Here is a 20218-nt window from a genome sequence, read left to right as displayed (position 1 = left end):
TCGATTTCAAATTTCAGAAACTAGAATGACGATATATGCTGTTTCAAAAAACATTTTGGCTAAAATAGCTTATATATTATGTGTGTGCGCGCCTCACACATATAATGATTTCAAAGCCAGCCTCAGTATTTGAGGTAGAGATGAACTACTGGAAGCGGTAGCTATATATATATATATATATATATATTATATCATATGTAGCTTTTACCTTTGATAAGGTGCTTATTGAGTGTCTCCAAACCCTCCTCAGAAGACACATGCTCATGTTGCCCCAAGAAAAAGCCAAACAAGGTATACCTGTGTCGATAACTTTCATCACCATTTGTTTAATGCAACTAGATCCAGAAAGACAGTCATCATTTCCTAATATTTAAATAATCAAACATTACTTTCCGGCCGAAACGAAATTCAATTAACTAACATAATAGCTGGTTTAAATTGGGTTTAAGGCCGGTTCAACGCTAATGATTAAGTCGATGATAATATTGATAAATGAAGCTTACCAACAATCGCACACATTTTCTCTTGCTATTCCATTAGTTAAATTTTAGTAAAATAAGGCTTGAATTGTTCAACCTTGCTGTATATTTCACTTAAGTTAATTAATAGTGAGAATGAGTAAAGCAATGGGTAGGAATATACTAGAGATTTAGAACTAAATCGAAACCTCCATTTGTAACAAAAAGAAAAGTTCTAAACTTTATATATAAAAATTAAATAGAAAAAGAGAGGGGATGAGGCATGTGAATTTTGGAGAAACCACATGATGAATGACAGAGAAAATCCATGATCAAATACATAGAGAGGCATGAAACGAAAGTAAAAGGTTGAAATTGCATGCAGTCACCATCACTGGGGAAGGTTCACTGCATGTAACACCCTCCCATATGGCAGGTAAGCCAAGAAGCGCCTGAGCTGGCGGGTTCTGATTGGTTGCATTGAGACATCAAAGAATATTGGCAAGCACGAATTTGCGTGGGGGAGGAAAATGGAAGGTTGTGAGCTTATTCCTTTTGTCATTTAATCAGAGGGGAGAGAGAGATCTGACTCGGACAATAGCTTTTGCTTTATCTACATAAAGTAGGTTCCCTAATATTCTATTAGGGCAGCAAAATACCTGTCACATGAGGAGGTGAGAACTTTAGACTTGGATCCTTTCCTGAGCTCAAGGAGAGGATTCTCCTAATCAAAGGACTTGGACCATTAGATGAAAATCCAACGGCTATAATTATTATAATTTTAAAATAACTATCATGTTTGTAGTCGTTGGATTTTCATCTAACAGTCCAAATCTTTTGGTCAGAATGATCCTCTCATTGGGTCCGAGAACTTTAGGCTTTAGAGGCAGCAAATATATATATATATATATATATATATATATATATATATATATATATATATAAAGCAACACAGTGCCTTGATGATCTCCCATCATTTCTGTGCCATTATTTTCTTTGTTTGTTGTGTTTTCACTCAAAGTTGTATTAGAATTTAGCATGGAGGAAAAGTTTCCCAAGATGGAAACCTTCATAGAAAAGCAATTGCCATACTCTTATTTTACAAGAATGGCAACTAGTAACAATATTGGATCAAATTTGTTCGGTGATCATCCAGCCAGCTGGGGCGGCAGTGGATCAAAATCGCCACTGTCATCGGAGTCTAGTAGCTCTTCCGCAGAGGATGTTTCTCTTTCGGGTTCCAATTTGATCAACAACACAAGTAGTCCTTTTGTTCCTCTAAATTTCTTGGAAACATTTCCACAGCTGACTAGAGCTCAAGTTTCTGATCAACCACCTACTTCTCCACCTTCCTTGTCATCAAAATCATCGAGATTTCCGAAATTAACTTTGTTTTTGCAGCAACCAAGTCTGTTCGATCCATCATCATCATCATCCCCATCGTCATCGTCGTCCATGCAAGTTGAATTTGTAAACTCACTTGGCAAGACCAAAAGGTGTAATGAGTTATCCTCTTTATTAACCCCTTCATTTCCTGCTCCCCAAACAATTGATCAAATTCAGCATCAGCCGGGCATGATTGAGTGGCTTAAAATTAATCAAACTATAGCAAACCACTCATCCAAAGGCTCCAATGATTACTGGCTAAGCACGACGAAGACGCAGCCAATGAAGCACACTGGAAGATCATCATCAAGATTGCATCAGCAGCAGATCAATCAACAACAAAAGCAGCCTAATAACAATTTGTCCTCCTCATCATCATCACAAGGAAAACTATTTAGAGGAGTTAGGCAGAGGCATTGGGGGAAATGGGTGGCTGAGATTCGATTACCAAGAAACCGAACAAGGGTTTGGTTGGGGACTTTTGACACCGCTGAGGAGGCTGCCATTGCATATGACACCGCGGCTTATATATTGCGCGGCGAACATGCACAGTTGAATCTCCCAGGTTTGAAGCATCAACTTAAGGCCAGTGCTTTGAAAGGAACCACAGCTGCTCTTCTTGAAGCAAAGCTGCAAGCAATATCATCATCACAAGCACATAAGAAGGCCATCAAGGAGTCCTCTTCGTCCGAATCAGCATCATCAAACAAGCACTCAGCGGGTGATGGCGGCGATCACAAGAATATCATGATCAATAGTAATTTGAGCCAAAACCCTACAAGAAAAGAGTGGCAGTTTGGGTTGCAGAGCAAAGTTGGGTCTCATCACCATCACCACCAGCAGGATTTAGTATCAACAGCAGATGTGGATGCCGTTCAATTAAGTAGAATGCCCTCCTTGGACATGGACATGATATGGGATGCTCTTCTGGTCTCTGATTCCTAACTTTTGAATTTCCTTTTTGGAATCTCATTTTTCATTTCCAAAATTGATATCTGATACCAAAACATGATCATATAGGCAAATAACTCTTATTTCGTTTCCAAATTTTTGCAGTAAATTGTTTGATTATCAGATTTGTACTTTCTGCCGGTTGTGTTTTTTTAATTTTTTATTTATAGTTTTCTTAAAAGTTGATCTTTATGCAGTTATACATTTTTCATTTCCTTTTGCTTAAGTGTTGATTCAATTTCTACAACTTCTGTATTCTGTAATGATAATTTTTCCCTTTGAACAAGCACGATGCTTACTGTTCCAACTATATAGTACAAAGAATGATTGTTTACTCAATAGATCAGATTATTTAGTAGTACAAAAAATAAACAGTCATAATTAAATTGTAAAAATACTATTTTTCTTCTTATTTGTCAATATAGTAAATAAAAAGTCGAACTACTACTTATTAGTCCGGATTACAAACAAAATGGAAAGAGAAGTAATTATGTTTTTTAATAGTATTGTTGTCAAAATTAGAATTGTGGAAGGGGCTTGATAGGCCCTCACCTAAGGTTAGAGGAAACTGCCTAAGGTCATCTCCAACCGAAGGCTGACTAGATGACTCGTTTTAGCCCTCTGGCTCTCCAAGAAATTAATATTTTAATGAACAGTGCATGGTCATATTTCTTATCATTTCCAACCGAAGGCCATAGGGCTTGTTTTAGCTCTGTCACAAAAAATCGTCTCCAACCGAGGGTCAAAGGGCTATAGTATGGAATGTGAAGCATTGAAATAAAATGAGGTAAGATAGTATGAAATTGTGAAAAATATGTGAGAAATGGTGTATGAAGAAATTAGAAATTTTAAAAAAAAAGTAGGTTGGGCATAAAAAACAAAAAAATGGGCTGGACAAAAAAAAACCCAAGCCCTACACTCTAAAGTGGGATGAGCAAATGGAAAAAAACAAAAAACAAAAAGAGTTGGGCAAATGGAAAAGAACAAAAAAAAAATTGAAATTGGGCTAGGCAGCGAGCTGGTTGGCTGGCTGAAGATGGCCAGCCGATTGGCCCTTTTTTGTTCAGTGAGGCCTACGGGCCTTTTAGCCTGACCCTTGGTTGGAATCAGTTTTCATGCTATTTTTGACCCTCTGGACCCTTCAATTGAAGATAGCCTAATAGAAGGATGTTTAGTACTTGGGCCACTCCAATCCCAATTTGGGGTAACCCATTTTCTACTTGGCTAAACTTTTTCATGGATGATCTCCGCAGAGACACTTTAATTGACGGTTCGAATCATTACATTATATTATTTTTTGGGAAAAATTAGTATCTGGTCCCTAGTTTTTACTGTTCATTAACTAACACCTTATTAGTTCTCAAATTTTGATTCAAGTCCCTAGCATTAATGTGATAATGAATTTACTTGTTTATTATATAATTTTTTTAATATAAAAATTAGTAATTAATTTAGGGTTTAATACTCACACCTCTATTAAACTTCTAATTAATTTTCAATTCAAACATTTCCAAAATAATAAAAAATTAAATTAAATTAAGTTTGTACCTATTAGTTTTTTTTTATATATAAAAAGATTCTCAATTTTTTAATCTTAAATGTACCCATTCATATAATTTTTCAATTTTTTTAATCTTAAATGTACCCATTCTCAAATATATCAATTTGTTATATGTAAAATGTACCCTTTTTTAATATAAAATCCATTCAAATTTTTTAATCCATGTTTAAACTTATATGGGTACATTCTTTTTCGTTGATTTGAGAATGTATCCATGTTTTGGTACAATAACTTTTTTTGTTAATTTTGGTTAATATACCCATACATATATGTATATATATACACACACACACAATATAATAGAGAGAATAATTTATATTTTATTATTTTTAATCCCATAATTATGGGTTTTATTTAAAATCTCATTAATATAAACAATTACAAATTTCAATTTTTAATTTTTAATTAAAAAAATATAGTAACTTACATTATTACATTAATATCAGGGACTTCAATCAAAAACTAAAAACTAACAAGGTTTCAATCAAAGAATATTGATAGCTAGGGACCGCATCCAAAGTGTCCCTATTTTTTGATAGTCCGGCAAATCGTCTTCCAGTACAAACAATTACGATACAATTGATTACTGTGCCGCCTCGATTTGAGACCAAGAGCAGAACCTTTTAGCTCTTCTTCCATACGTACAGTAGTTGAAGTAGTGACAAGAGCTAGAGTGAAGATTTGGCAAGGACCATGGTATGCGTCTGATTAATAGTTGAGTTTAGTCTCTTTTATATTACAGATCTGAGTTTAGTCAAGTTAGTTAGAACAGTGTGTTTTCACACATTACACTCAAGTTAGTTAGAACAGTGTGTTTTCACACACTACACACAAGTTTAAATCTCTCTTCCGGTATTTAGATGAAGTTAATGTAGAACATTTCATTTGTCAACAAAAACAAAAAAAAAAAAAACCCTATCAATGTGTTGCGTGAGTAAAGTACATAGATTAATTTTTATTTGGTGAATATATTAAGATTTTATTTTTCTTGCTCTATCATTCTTTATTAGCAAAAAATAAATCAAAAGTGGGTCCATACTCTTCCTTCCTACGGAAATAGAGAAGGAAATTGCGCAAACATTTCTCTTGCATTACATCGTTAGTTCCAGTATGGATTGAGAAAGAACTTGACGCGGTTGAAGTTAATTTACAAGAAAAGACTACCCCTTTTCTGGGAACGTAGGAAAAAGTATATAATTATAAATAAAAAAACATAAAAAAATTCCTTTATTCTATAAATGTTCGCTACTTTCTGATTCTCCATTCATTCTCAAAGCTTCAACATAATTCCTCAGATTCTCCTTCCCTGGCGCTGTTGATCTTCAAACATGGCAGACTGGTCTTTCGGTATATATCTTATCCTCTTCCTTTTTCTGTTTTCTCAAACATAACTTCTCTTATGATTTGCATATTTTGCAGTTTCTATGGAGAATTATATCGTGTAACTAGTTGTATATCATGTCTTTCTATTTTTTACATCATGTAAGTGAGAAAAATAACCGTCTCTTGATATGAGATATTGAAAGAGGAGATATACAATCGGTTGCTCCAAAAATTTAGCGTTTCTATGAGGCTATGATTAATTGATTGATTAAAGTAGTACAAATTGTTTTAGAAGACAGGAAACCTAAAAAGCACTGGATGTACGAAAGAGAAGGGTTGAGGAAAGTAGACTTCCCAAGTCACTGCAGTTATGGACCAGTGAATGAAGATGACCCTTACAAATGGCAAGGTATGATCAAGGGGCCACCAGATTCTCCTTATGAGCAAGGTGTCTTCTTTCTCTCCATTGATTTGCCACCACAATATCCTAACAAACCTCCCACCATCAAATTCCTAACCAAGGTACGTATACACGTCTTATCTGTCTAGTTTCCAAATCAATTAATTAAAGTTGTAGGTGTCACTAAATATTACTGTAGTGTTTAGTGATGTTTTTCTTCACTTAAAGATGAATGATCTTAGATTCGACTTCCATGAATGACCAGTTCAACACCAACAACCCATTGTGTAATTCAACTATCCCTTGTTCCTTAAAATTAAAGTTGTAAATTTGTTTAACTTGGAAGATGCATGTGATTAACTGAAATTAAACATGGTCATCTAGTTGTTTATGACTAATGAAAAACATCACCAATGAGAAAATTAGACTCTTTGTTCTCCTTATTAGGTGTTTTATGGGTCAGGTGTAGTAAGTGTTTTGATACAAGCGATATTCTATCTTAATTAAGTTTAAACATGAGTTTGAATTCACATATGTACGGAAAATGCATTTTCTCTAATCAATGTGGTTACTATTAAATGGCATAATATTTATTCAGACATTTTGCTTGAATAACAACCATGTTATCTAAATGACAAAAACTTGTTAATATGGCTATAGACTAATCAACCTTGATTAAGAAAGTATTATGATTAAAGTTCATCGCTCAACCTTGATTATGAAAGTACTATGATTAAAGTTCATCGTTCACATCCTTCTTCAATCCAAAGAGTTGAAGGCTATGACATATTGGTTTTTGGGTATAAAAATTAATCACACATGTTATGTGATTCGGTGATTCCTAGCTCCATGAGTCTCAACACGGTGGAACCACTTACTGGAATGAACTACAAAAAGTGGAAGCAAGACTTGAAGAATGTGTTCTCAAGTCCAACACATTCTCCAAGTCTTGCTTCCACTTTTTGTAGTTCATTCCAGTAGTGGATTCACCATGTTGAGATTCATGGAGCTAGGGTTCATCACTGAATCACATAACATGCGTGATTAATCTTTATACCCAAAAACCATACAATATGTCAGCCTTCAACTCTTTAGATTGAAGAAGACTGTGAACGATGAACTTTAATCATAACACTTTCATAATCAAAGTTGAATATTCTGTAGCCATATTAACAAGTCTTTGTGATTTAGATAACATGGTTGTTATTCAAGCAAAATGTAAGAATTTTATGCCATCAGACGTGAGGAACAATTTCTTTAGATAATCATCAATCAGTTATCAATATTAAATGCAAGTTTTGACGGCAGGATTAAGGCACGATTTCAGTGTGTGAAAAGCTTTAATTCATACACACCAAACCATTCTTGTTAAAGGAAAACTAATGAAAAGGACTTGAAAACTTTGAGTTTTAATGATAAGGACAAAATAAATAGTAAAGTGAATAATACCAGGATTGACTTTTTAGTGTAAAAATGTGGTTTTTCGTTAAAGTGAACAGTACCGGGTGCTTTTCGTTAAAGTTCCCTCTTGTTAATCCATAGCCAGTCTGTAATCTGCATAAAAATTTTGTTCCTCATGCTTTCGACATAGGGTTAAAGACATATGTGAAAGGCTCTAATACCAAATATAAGTTTAAATATATAGCGGAAACGAATAGCTCAACATATTAGTTTAACCACTAACCTTGCGAAGCCATTGTTGCAGAAATCTTAGGTTCTTCTCCTCTCAACACAGTTTGTATGCACTATCAGTCGATGGGGCTTGATCTTTCTGTTTGTGTGTATTTGTGAGAGAGCAAGGACCCTTTATTTATAAAATAAACATTGGTCTTCGATAAGGATACTTCCCATCATGTAATCCTTATCAAATTCATTAGTTTTGATAATCCTTATCACTAAAATCCAACGCATCCATATCAAAATGGTTAACACCAATAGCACCGGGACTTCTTTAGGCTTATACTTTAGTCTTTATACATTCCTTAATAACCTACAAGTATTGTCAAATATAAACTCTTATGATCTAAATCCCTCATGCACATGCTAAACGAGTGTGCAGCTCTCATTAAGCTTATAGTTACGTATGTGTACTGCCTTGGGGAAGCCACCAGTTGGTCCTTTTAAATAGTCATTATTACTTGTGCATGTCCAAATTCTTGTATTTCAACCTCTTAGCAAACTAAATACAAGATTGACTCCAATACTGTACTATTATTTGGACGGGTTTTACGTTTTTTTCTTTGTTATGGAAACATATCAACACCTCAACGCTTGAAGAACACAACCTTTCCTGTAATTCCCTCTTTAAACCAAATATTTCCTGTTTCTATTTAATCCTATATATGCTGAATTCATATGATTTACATACAGAACTTGTTCTTATGCAGGTTTATCATCCAAATATTAACGGCGAGGACGGGACTATTTACGTCGACATTTTAGAAGAGGATAAATGGAATCCAGTGCAGAACATTGAGAGCCTCCTGCTCTCCATATGCTCACTTCTTGATGATCCAAACCCAGTGGATCCCCTCAATCCATCCTGCCTGCTATTTCGGAAAGACAAAAAGAAGTTTGTCGAAACGGCCAAGGAGTGGACTAGGAAGTATGCAATGTTGTGAGAATTTTAATTATCTTGCTTCCAAAGTGTACTGGAAAATATGGAATGTGATCGGATAAGAATTAAACTGATAAGAATTTTTTGAGCATTGTATTGTATGTGGACATGTGAACCAAAGACCTATAGGTGCTCTGATTAGGAAGCTATCTCGTTTTACATGATTCATGTAAAACATAACAGCTTCATGCAATTTCAAATCACCTGCATTAAACAAATAAAACGTCCACAAAGTCTCTGTCAATCCAAAACCAATTTCACAAAGAAGAAAATATATAAACCATCAGGAGTAAAATCTTGAAATTGAGGGATAAAGTAAAGACCAAAGAGTTCTATTGCCAGCCTGTTGCACAACGAACCCTCTCAATTTCTTATGGTCCAGAATATAAGTCAAAGATCGCAATTAACCTGCAGCACTAAGCTTTTTATGTGATCCTAAGTATACAAGCATAGATCCCAAAGCTTAAGGCTTGAGTCAAATTGATTAGTTTCATTACCTAATACTAATAGGTGTCGTGGCTTATGGAGTTTCAATTCGAGTACTGTCAGGTTAATGTCTGTTTGCTTCTCAGCGTATGCAAAATAATCTGTCCGCCGGAGGTACCTGAACAATGCTACACTCATCCAATATACTTTTGAAGCACAAACAGAACGAAACTCTCACTACTGTAATTGTATACAAATGATAATACAATGTAAAAAATGTTCAGGTATCCTATTTCAGAAAGGGCATTGGGGAACATAGTCATAAAGGATTAACAGAGACATTGACATTTTCAAGTATGGATGCACGCTTACTTCGTTCAATGGCTGGCTCAAACAAGTAAATAGACAACTGACAGAGCAAAATGGGGTAGAAGTGACCCAATCTTTTGACTACGTACTTATCACATTACCTAAAACGGCCAATTGAGAATTTGATCAAGTTGATTTCTTTTCATCGCTTCCCTCTTTTGTTCATAGCGATTGAAATCAAAACTTAGATTGTTTTCTTTTCCTAAGTTTCTGGGAAAACATGCAAATGCAGTATACGAAAAGTTGAGTAAAGCTCAAAAATCCTAAATCAAGTGAAAGACAAAGGATAAACTTGAAGTACAACTCTAGTACCCAAAACTAAAAGAGAATATGTGTTATAAATCATTGGACTTGAATGTACTCACCACACTTGACACCAAGAACCGACAAGCGATCGTTAACAGGGTTCCACACAAGCAACTCCATGAAGTTCTTTAATATTTGCAACCAAACAACTGCATGGTAAATTTTAGGCCTCCAGTGTAATATGGTACAATAGGCTAGAAACCGTAGTGTGGCTTGCCCGCACCACCCTCACATATCGAAGATGCTTGCTCTACAGAAACACACACAACAACAAAAACAAAAAAAATACCCCATAAACAACATTATAAAGGTCGTACCCAGTGCACAAGGCTCCCGCTTTACGCAGGGTCTGGGAGAGGTGAATGTCGGCTAGCCTTACCCCCATTTACAACATTATGCAGAATATAAAAGAAAAGGACAGAAACTATAGAATTTCCATATCAAATGAGATTTATGAACTACCAACCATACACCAAATTTTACATTTAGCACCACCACCAATAACCGATAAAACCATCCAAACAAAAAGAAGAAAATAGTGGGATACATTGTTCTACACAGAGAAGTACAGAAATAATGAAGCAACCAAGTTTTTTCCTTTGAAATTTTATAATTCTGGGGAGTTTATGATATATTATGAGGTTGGTTTTGAACAAAACACATTAAACTGCCATAAAAATGGTGAATTTTAAGTGGGAAAAGGATAAAAGGAATCTCTTTGTGATTGTGCTGGTCTACTGCAAACTGGGCGAGTGTGATGATCCAGTCATCCTTGTGGGCACCCATGTAAATGCTAGTGCCACCACATGGCGGTGGTGCAGAAGAAGATGGTGATCCATGAAGGAGCGAGCAAGTGCGGAGCAGAGTATTGTGATCGAATGGTGCCCAGAAGCCGTTGTTGGGCTTCAGCATCAGGTGAGTATGGTTGGTTAACAGTCGTGAAGAGGTAACGCAGAGCCATATAAAGTAGCTACCGTGCAGCTTCGGAGGTTTGCCGATGTTGAAGGCAGGGCCGGTCCAGAGTTTTTGGGTGCCCAGTGCGAAAGCTCAAAATGTGCCCTTTTTTAATACCGAAACATATATTTAAAAAAAAAAAAATTTAACGAGGGCTGGAATCCAGTCGAAGCTGGGGGTCTAGGTCCTCATGCCCAAATTATATTACTTGAGAAAATATACAACGGGGGGGACATAGTACCTAAACCCCGACAATCAAAAATACAATCATATACAACCATTCCTAGCAAAGCTCCTTTAAATTTCAACATTTAAGAAATTGTCTTCTGGCATTTTTTGAAGCAAAATCATCAATTATACCATCATACTCCAAGTCTTAAACTTTCGGCAATTTTGTTATCCTTTGCCTTTTTTTATATATATATATATTACCAGAGAGTTGTTTCCTAAAAGACATGACTTCGATAATTTGTTTACAAAAATTACCTACACATGATATAACAAAATTTTCCTATCAAAACTATCATTCCAACACATTATATATTATAAAAACACTAACACATAGTCTAACATATTATAAAAATTGAACCTAAAAATTGGGTTTAAAATGAAATCAATTATCAAATAATTCAATGATCAATTAGTCAAGAATTCATTTCATCAACAACAATAATTCTATACATCAATTATCAATTTATCATATAATTCTATGTCACTTGCATTGCAAAATTTTATATTAAATTATAAATTGATAATTCAAATTTTAAAAATTAGTTACCTCAAAACTCAAAATGGTTGGTGGTGAGGGAATGTACTTGCAGCAGCGTTGCTGAGACTGAGGAGTGTGGAGTGGAGGATGCCCTCCCCTGCGGCCTGCCTGTTTAGCTGCTTGCAGCAGCTTGCTGAGAATATTGAAGATGTAGGGAACGGCAACAGAGAAGTGGATGATGTAGGGATTAGGGTTTAATTGGGACCTAGTGGTCCCTTTATGTTTTGTTATGTTTTTTTTTATTTTTTTCTAATTTGCGGCTGGGCCCTGTTGTTTGTTTAATTTTTTTTTATATAATCTGCTGCTGGGCTCTTTCTCTAGCCCTTTTGTTGCCTCTTGGACTCTTGCCAATCCCTATTTGGGCTGTGAACTTTTTTTTTTGTTTTTATACTTAGTTATATGGATTTTTTTTTTTATTCTGGTGCCCTCTTCATTTTGGGGCCCTGGACAGTTGCCCCTGTGGCACTGGGCCTGGGCCGGCCCTGGTTGAAGGACAATACTTTGAAGAAAGGAAGACTCGTGAAGTTTGAAGGACAATGCTTTGATGAAGTTCCGAATTTGGAGTTGCCCACTTTTTCCAATAAAACAAGCCATATAAATCTCCAAAGAAAGGAACTACCGTGCAAAATGGTGGTGTTGCCTATGTATGGTTAATGATTTTAGGAGGTTGGGAGGTTTTGTCCCAACTCCAAGTCACACACAATGTCTGCCAATATCAAACTTGTCAATAACATAGGTCTGTTAATATCGAACTTGTCATTAACATAGATGTGCTAATATCGAACTTGACATCAACGTGATTTGGTCTTAAAACATATCGAAAAATACAATTAGGTCGGAGATGTTTTGGTATATTTATTAAAGATTATAAACTAAATATTTAATTTCGACAAATAAAATAGACAATATTTTATTGAAATAAAATTTAGAGAGCGGAAGTAGAAAAGTTGAAGTTTTGAAGAAAATCTAAAATGGTAAAACCAAAAGCGAAACAAAGCCTAAAATGGTGAGAAGTGCAAAGTTGAAGCTTGAAGAAAACAAGCGGCTAACACTCAAATCAAGGTATGACCAACCTATGATAAGTGCCTTGTAAAAATTTTGTCAACTTAGCAAAACCCCGATCGGACAAGCAACTCATGAACTAAGGGAAAAAATTACATCAAGGTCAACTAGGTATCTACTAGATACTCACCCTGAGTTTAACAAAACTTCTTAATTAGACTGCAAGCGGCGTAATTCAAACAGTATACGCATTCTAATTCCTCGAACAAGCTTTAGAAAACTGGATTTCGGTAATGACTTGGTAAAGAGATCATCGAGGTTGTCATGGGAACAAATTCACTTTATGTCGATCTTCTAATGCTCTTGCTGTTGATGAGAGAAGAAGAACTTGGACGCAATGTAGTTTGTATGGTCTCCCTTGATGTATCATTTTCGAATATGGTCTATATAGGAGAATTTATCCTCAAATATCGTTGTTGGGAATGTTCGAATTATACCCTAGAAGCCAATTTATGTAATATTAAAAATTATGTAATTGTGGTAAACATTCCTAGAATAAGTATGATTGTGTAAATCCTAGATTAGATTTGATTCTAGTTATCCTTTCCTATTACAACTTGTATTACTTGGAGGAGAAGGAATATATTCTCTCCCTTTACTACTATAAATAAAGGCACAATGTAGGAGGGATAACAACACACACATTCCCCTACAATTCTACAAACACACATCTCTCTTCCCTCTCTCCTGTGTCGTCGGCCCCTCTCCCTTTGTCAGATAAAAATAGACCACAACACGTTATCAGCACACTCCTACCGCTGCGCTTAGGAATCTGACGTTGGAGATTTTTTTTCTGCATCAAACCAGTTCATCCATATCATCACGCAATCAGGTTCTTTCCAAACAACGGCTTTTAACTCGATATTTTGCAAGCCCTGATAGCATGAACATTCACCATGATGCATGACCTAACTTTACGTTTAACGTATTTTAGATTCTACATAAATTGTGTATGCTTCATAACCAAAATTGCTACAATTATGTGAATTTGATATTTTCCATGAATTGAATCTTACATATGTACATGCATTGAAACTATTATTTGCATATGCATCAACGTAAATATTTGATTCATTAGAATTATACATGCATATAATATAATTGAATTAAAAATAAAATAAAAATTTTGCGATTGGGGAATTAGGGTTCTGTTCGAACCCATGCACTTGCACCATGCAAGCCACAAGCCACCAGGCCCGCAGCCTGTGATGGCCCAACTCATCCCCCATGCTTTCCCGAGCTGAGAACCAATCCTGGAGCCACTGCTCCAGGCCCAACACCCAGACCCGACGTCCAGAAGGCGTCGCCACCCATGAAATCGTCAACCAACATGGCATGCAGCCATGCCCAGTTACCCCCGACGACCTGCAGTCGTCCTCGACGAATTTTTGTCTGAAAATTTGATTTTTTTTTAAATTACAATCGAATTTCTAGGGTTTTACAATGAATATCGAGATTTTTCAAATCTCCGTTCACCCCCATGGTCACCATGACTCAAATCGAGTCTTAAACAACACCCCGACCGACGCCAGAAGCGCCATGTCCGGTGTTCTTCTTTGGCGACACACACCCAGCACTCGTTGGGGTGTTTGATCCCAAAAACCCGAGCCCTAGTGGGCTCTTGTCCCTCGACCTGCACAACGCCCTTTGGGCTTGCTGCTGCTCTGAGATGTCACGGCCCAGCCCGTGCGGGAAAAGAAAAAAAAAAAAAACAAAACAAAATTTTTTTTTTGGCTCGCCTGAAGCGACCCGTGAGAAAAAAAAGAAATTTTTTTTTGGGGCTGCACACAGCAGCCCATTCCCCTTGCCCATGTCTCCCCGTGAGCTCCATGTGCCACCTGTGGGCTTTGCCTATATTTTTAGGCCCCGAGATTTTATTATTTAATATTTTTAAATAATATGGGTTTTTATATTTTCACCCACACTTTAATTTGGCCCCGAAGACCAAATAAATTAATTCAATTATCATTATACAATATTTGTCGCATCCCGGCCCGGGGCGGATCACTTCCCGAGCCCGCTCCACCACCGTAACACGATATTGTCCGCTTTGAGCCTCAACCACGCCCTCACGGTTTTGTTTTTGGGAACTCACGAGCAACTTCCCAATGGGACACACCCCGACCCAAAGGATCAAGGCATGCTGGCCGTCACGTGAGCGTGACGTAACCAAAAGTGCGACACGGAAGCAAGATATAACAGAAAATGAAGGAATTCAAACCAATCTCTAGTAGAACCACCTACTAGAATAACAGGATGAGTTATAAGGTAACACATAAATTCAGAGCATAGGTTTCAGTGCAGTCGAGTAGGACCAAAATAAAAGTACATCACCCGCAGGTAAGTCCTACATGCAGAACGTCTGTCAGAATGCCGAAAAAGACCTCGAGAGCCACCAACCGCTAACTAGAACCTGGAGGGGCGCAAAACAAAGATGAGTGGGTCAGTAAAATCAAAGATTTTCTAAAACATTTCATTTAAAACATTTCTAACCCCTCACCGTAAAACCTGTATACTTTCCCAGAAAATAGTATATAAACATGTATATACACATATCATCAAAACTCAGCTCATATCCATCAACATAACATCTCACAAATAATATGCCACGCCATGCCAAATATAATCAGGAATGCATCAATATCAATCAGGTGAAATAAGAAATCAACCGGAGACCCTACAATGGTCCTGTACGGCTGATTCTAAAGCTCAACATCCCACTCAGCCGGAGTCACCACAGTGACCTATACGGCCCTGCCGGAGTCACCAACTGTGACCTGTACGGCACTACACTGCACATAACTCGGAACTACGTATAGTAGTATGTACGATGAAAGGTGTATAAATACGCTTTAGTGCTTCTCTCATCAATCATCAGCGCGCATAACTAAGGTCACCCACTAGTCGGAATCACATCTAGTGATATATACGACTAGCATGTCGGAACCCTCACATGGTCTGTACGACATCCACCTACTTGGATCCAAGACGAACGTGCGGTGTGGTGAATAATAATATAAGCACTAACACCTAAGGTGCAGGTTATGAGCTTTCAATGCAATTCTCATAAAATAACTCATCTGAATAATATAAAAACTCACCTGTGCGTCCACCGCGTCAATTAACATATATATGCATCCATTATCAAACTAAATATCTCAACATTTGCATGCATGGCAATTTAAATCATAATTTCCATATAAACGCATTTTCTGGGAAAAACAGTTGTATATAGGTAATACGAAAACAAAACTGCCCACTCACTGATAAGTCGATGGGTCGTAACCCCCGTGACGTCCCTGGATGTGCTCGTCCTCGGGATAAGTGTCACCTATATGCGAAACAACTATAGAAATGTTAATTTAAACACATAACCAACAATTCGAAATAACTTCTCATACGATGCTCAAATTGGGTATATGAATATACCACATCGACCTACTCGACGTCACGGACGTCGAGTAATTTTTAGAAAAAAATTTTGAGGCTGCACGCGCCCCCACGCGCCAGGACAGGCACGGGGACATGCGCCCCCACGCGCACCATCTTCAACCTCGTGCTCGCCGGACTGAACTTTCCGGCGGCCGGTTTCCGGCCAAACTTTGAACGTCTCGTTCTCCTTCGTTTCTCAACCATTTTCTTCGTATTTTATACCAAAATGAAGCCCCAAACATGTAGAATCACGATACACTACTTTTAAACTTCAAAAACAACTAAATCTCACCGGAAAAATTCAAGCAAAACCGGCCAAACTTAACCCTCGTGATCCCGACGTCCAAATCCTTCAAACGAAGCACTCCGAGCTTCCTTGGGACCTCACTAAGCTCACTATAAGCTTAGAATTTCCTGAAACACAACATTTCACGTGTGCATGAATAGTGACCAAAAATGGGGGGTTTCGGATTCACGTGAAATCGAAGGTTCTACGTCCTAAAACCAGTACCAATCAACTCAAAACATCTCAAGGATGAAGATTCTTACCTTGGTTACCTCGATCCACTGAGTTTTAAGGGATTTTGGGTGAGGCCGTACAATATGGGTGTGAGAGAGAGGGTGCGTCGAGATGGAGGAGAGAGAGAGAGGGCTACGGGATAGAGAAAGGGAGAGTGTGAGGGTTTAGATACCCACATTCAATCCACACCATCCATTTTTCCAAATCCCTAACCAAATTAACAAGAACCAAATTAATAAGCCAACTTAACTTATTTATTTTCTTCTAAAACATTTCTAAGATTAGACCAAATAATGTCACACACCCACGTACCTTAATGCCCGTTAAGGGCAATTCCGTCATTTCACGTCCTGAATAAGAAAATCTCGGGACGGGCTGTGACAATATTTTTGCATATATTTGTTGCATATTTGTTTGCATATATATTTGTGTTTGCCTGCAGGAATATATGAACCTGAAGTTCATAATTACTTTGAAACCCGAAGTTTCTTATAAACATGCCTTGTTTGAAAACCTGAAGTTTTCTCTTAAACGTATCACCCATGAAAACCCGAAGTTTTTCATGCAAAATTAAACCAATACATGTCTATTAGAACCTGTATGTTCTACTCCTATGTGAATGGATTGATTTTTCTCCATTACACTAACCACATCTTGTCCATCTATTTGTGATAGGAACATGTCGAATTTGAACAAACTCGATTTCACCGCTTTGGAGGTCTCTGGAAAGAACTACCTCAAGTGGGTTCAAGATGTGAAGCTCCACCTCACTGCCAAGAACTTGCGTCCTGCTATTGAAGAAGCAACAACTGAACCTATTGGCGAAGCTGAAAAGCCACTGTTATGATCTTCATCCGAAGACATATTCATGACGCTCTGCAAACTGAGTACCTTGCTGAGGAGGATCCACGTGCATTATGGGTCGCTTTGGCTGATCGTTTCGATCACCAAAAGGACATATTCTTGCCTGAAGCAAGACACGACTGGCAGCACTTGCGTTTCCAAGACTTTAAGTCTGTGAATGAATATAATTCTGAAGTTTGTCGAATCCGATCACTTCTCAAGTTTTGCAATGAAACTTTGACTGAAGAGGATCTCCTGGAGAAGACCTACTCGACCTTCTCTGCTTCTAATATTGTCCTGCAGCAACAATATAGAGCTCAGAAGTTCACTAAGTTCTCGGATTTGATCTCTGTTTTACTTCTTGCTGAAAAGCAGAACCAGCTGTTGATGAAGAATCATCAAGCTCGACCTACTGGGGCTACTGCTGTGCCTGAAGCACATTATAACACTAATCAGCACCCAAAATGCCAAAAGAGGCGTGGTAAGGGCGGCCAGAAGCCATCCCACCAAGGTCAACAGAGTCAATGCTCATCCAAAGGAGGAAACAAAGCCCAGAAGCGCCCAAACCTCGCTCCCAAGAATAAGGGCAAAGCACTTGCCACAATGAATGACGATATGTGCTATTGTTGTGGTTCAAATGACCATTGGTCCCGTATTTACCGTGCTCCCAAGAAGGTTGTAGATGAATATCATTCTCGTCGTAAGAAGTTTGAATCAAACTTCATGCAAGTGGACGAACCGGAGACTACAAAGATGGAGACTTTCAGGAGGATACCACTCCTATGGAAGATTAGAATCTTAGACATAGACTTCTTTTTTAGTTGAAATAAGACAATTGGGGCCGAATTCCACCTAGTGGCCGCACCCCACCTTGTTTTTGGTTGATTTTGAACAATTTTCCTTTATGTTTTTGGATTATTAGTTGGCGATTTATTTTGAATATTCAGTTTTAATCCTTGAATAAATGAAATTATTTTGAATTAATACTTGTTTTTATAAACTTTTATGCATGTGACCAATTCAAATTAATTTTTCATTCTAGGTATGACTAGTGGGAAAGTTAGTTGTCTGGCAGATAGTGCAACCACGCATACTGTTTTGCGTGAACGCATCTATTTCACTAACTTCGTACCTAAGAATGCACCTCTGACAACCCTCTCAAGCCCATCCAACCTGATAGAAGGATACGGTAAGGCACGTATAATGTTGTCCAATGGTACAATCTTGACCATTGCTGAGGCACTCTATTCTCCACGTTCCGGAAGAACGTTACTAAGTTTCAAGGACATTAGAGATAACAATTACCACGCTGAAACCCACGTAGAAAACGGAGTTGAATTTCTGTGCGTAACTTCCTACGAATATGGCCAGAAGCGTATTCTAGAGAAGATGGAGCGTAACCCGAGTGGTCTGTATACTACGACCATACGCCCCATCGAATGCCACTATGTGGCCGGCCCTACCACAGGGACCGTGCACGAAATTACACTTTGGCATAATCGTTTGGGACATCCTAGATGAATAACGATGCGCCGTATCCTCAAAACTTCACACGGGCATCCACCAACCCAAAGCTTAGGTTCGATCCATGAAATCGCATGTCAAACATGTTATATGGGAAAGCTTATTACTAAGCCTTCTTATGACAAGATTCGTTTGAATCCTCCCATTTTTCTACAAAGGATTCAGGGGGACATTTGTGGACCGATTCAACCTCCCTGCGGACCATTTAGATATTTTATGCTTTTGGTTGACGCTTCTACACGTTGGTCACACGTGTGCTTGTTGTCCACGAGGAACGCTGCATTCTTCAAACTGTTAGCTCAGGTTATCAAGCTCAGGGCTCACCACCCTGATTATCCGATCAAATCTATTCGATTGGATAATGCTAGATAATTCACATCTAAAACTTTTGATGACTATTGCATGTCGGTTGGGGTTGAAGTTGAACATCATGTACCCCATGTTCACACCAGAACGGCCTGGCAGAGGCTTTCATTAAGTGTTTACAAATGATTGCTCGATCATTGGTCATACGTACCAAGCTCCCGATCGCTGCTTGGGGCCATGCAATATTGCACGCAGGAAAGTTGGTCCGCCTGAGGCCTGTTGCGACACAACCATTTAGTGCCCTTCAGTTGGTCACCGGATGCGAACCCGACATATCGCATCTGCGCTTTTTTTGTTGTACGGTCTATGTGCCGATTTCGCCGCCCTTACGTACAAAAATGGGGCCTCAGCGAAGGATGGGAATCTATGTCGGATATGATTCTCCTTCGATTATTCGTTACTTAGAACCTTTGACAGGCGATCTGTTTGCCGCTCGTTTCGCGGATTGTCACTTCTATGAGACAATCTTCCCGCCGTTAGGGGGAGATAAGAACGTCAACGTTCCTAATGAACGACGTGAATTATAGTGGACGACTCCCACTTTGTCTCATTTAGATCCCCGCACCGCTCAGTCTGAAGCTGAAGTGCAGCGCATATTAGATCTCCAGAGCATAGCTCAGAGCATGCCAGATGCTTTCACCGATCTAGCTCACGTGACAAGATCACATATTTCAGCTGCGAATACGCCTGCAAAGATAGATGTACCAAATGTACGACGGACTACCCTCTTGGAAGCCCGGGACGCCAATTCTGGTGATCCACGTACATTAGCGGCTAGCCAATCATCTGCCCCTACACAAAAGCATGGCAGACCCCTTGGTTCAAAGGATTCACACCCCCGGAAGAGGAAAACCACGACATAAGGTCCTGAAGAGCCTACCTTGAATCCGACTATCGCTTACTCATTTTACCCAACTCATGAGGAAATTCTAGATTATGGAAGCGTCCTTG

General features: G+C 38.1%; 2 protein-coding genes and 1 long non-coding RNA gene across 4 annotated transcripts; 2 read left to right on the top strand and 1 right to left on the bottom strand.

The window, feature by feature from the left end:
• Window positions 1–1416: 1416 nt before the first annotated feature.
• LOC126619090 (ethylene-responsive transcription factor ERF062) lies at window positions 1417–3014 on the top strand. Its single transcript, XM_050287364.1, has one exon. It carries the CDS (start codon window positions 1497–1499, stop codon window positions 2787–2789), a length of 1293 nt encoding a protein of 430 aa, XP_050143321.1. The 5' UTR covers window positions 1417–1496; the 3' UTR covers window positions 2790–3014.
• A 2530-nt stretch (window positions 3015–5544) lies between these two features.
• On the top strand, window positions 5545–8787 carry LOC126619091 (ubiquitin-conjugating enzyme E2 4-like). 2 transcript variants are annotated; one of them, XM_050287365.1, is made up of 3 exons: window positions 5545–5703; window positions 5972–6201; window positions 8467–8787. In XM_050287365.1, exons 1-3 carry the CDS (start codon window positions 5685–5687, stop codon window positions 8698–8700), a joined length of 483 nt encoding a protein of 160 aa, XP_050143322.1. In that variant the 5' UTR covers window positions 5545–5684; the 3' UTR covers window positions 8701–8787. The 2 variants fall into 2 exon arrangements, with proteins under 2 accessions (XP_050143322.1, XP_050143323.1); XM_050287366.1 differs by having other exon boundaries at window positions 5549–5703; window positions 5975–6201.
• A 135-nt stretch (window positions 8788–8922) lies between these two features.
• Window positions 8923–11999, bottom strand: LOC126619092 (uncharacterized). The gene is made up of 3 exons (XR_007621943.1): window positions 11530–11999; window positions 9857–10047; window positions 8923–9300 (listed from the first exon to the last, which is right to left on the bottom strand). It is a non-coding gene; the product is annotated as an uncharacterized LOC126619092 (long non-coding RNA).
• Window positions 12000–20218: the final 8219 nt, after the last annotated feature.

Source organism: Malus sylvestris, chromosome 4 (assembly GCF_916048215.2).
Source record: "Malus sylvestris chromosome 4, drMalSylv7.2, whole genome shotgun sequence".
NCBI lineage: Eukaryota > Viridiplantae > Streptophyta > Magnoliopsida > Rosales > Rosaceae > Malus > Malus sylvestris.
The sequence above is the reverse complement of the archived record's forward strand: the minus strand, read 5'-3'. Positions and strand labels throughout refer to the sequence as shown.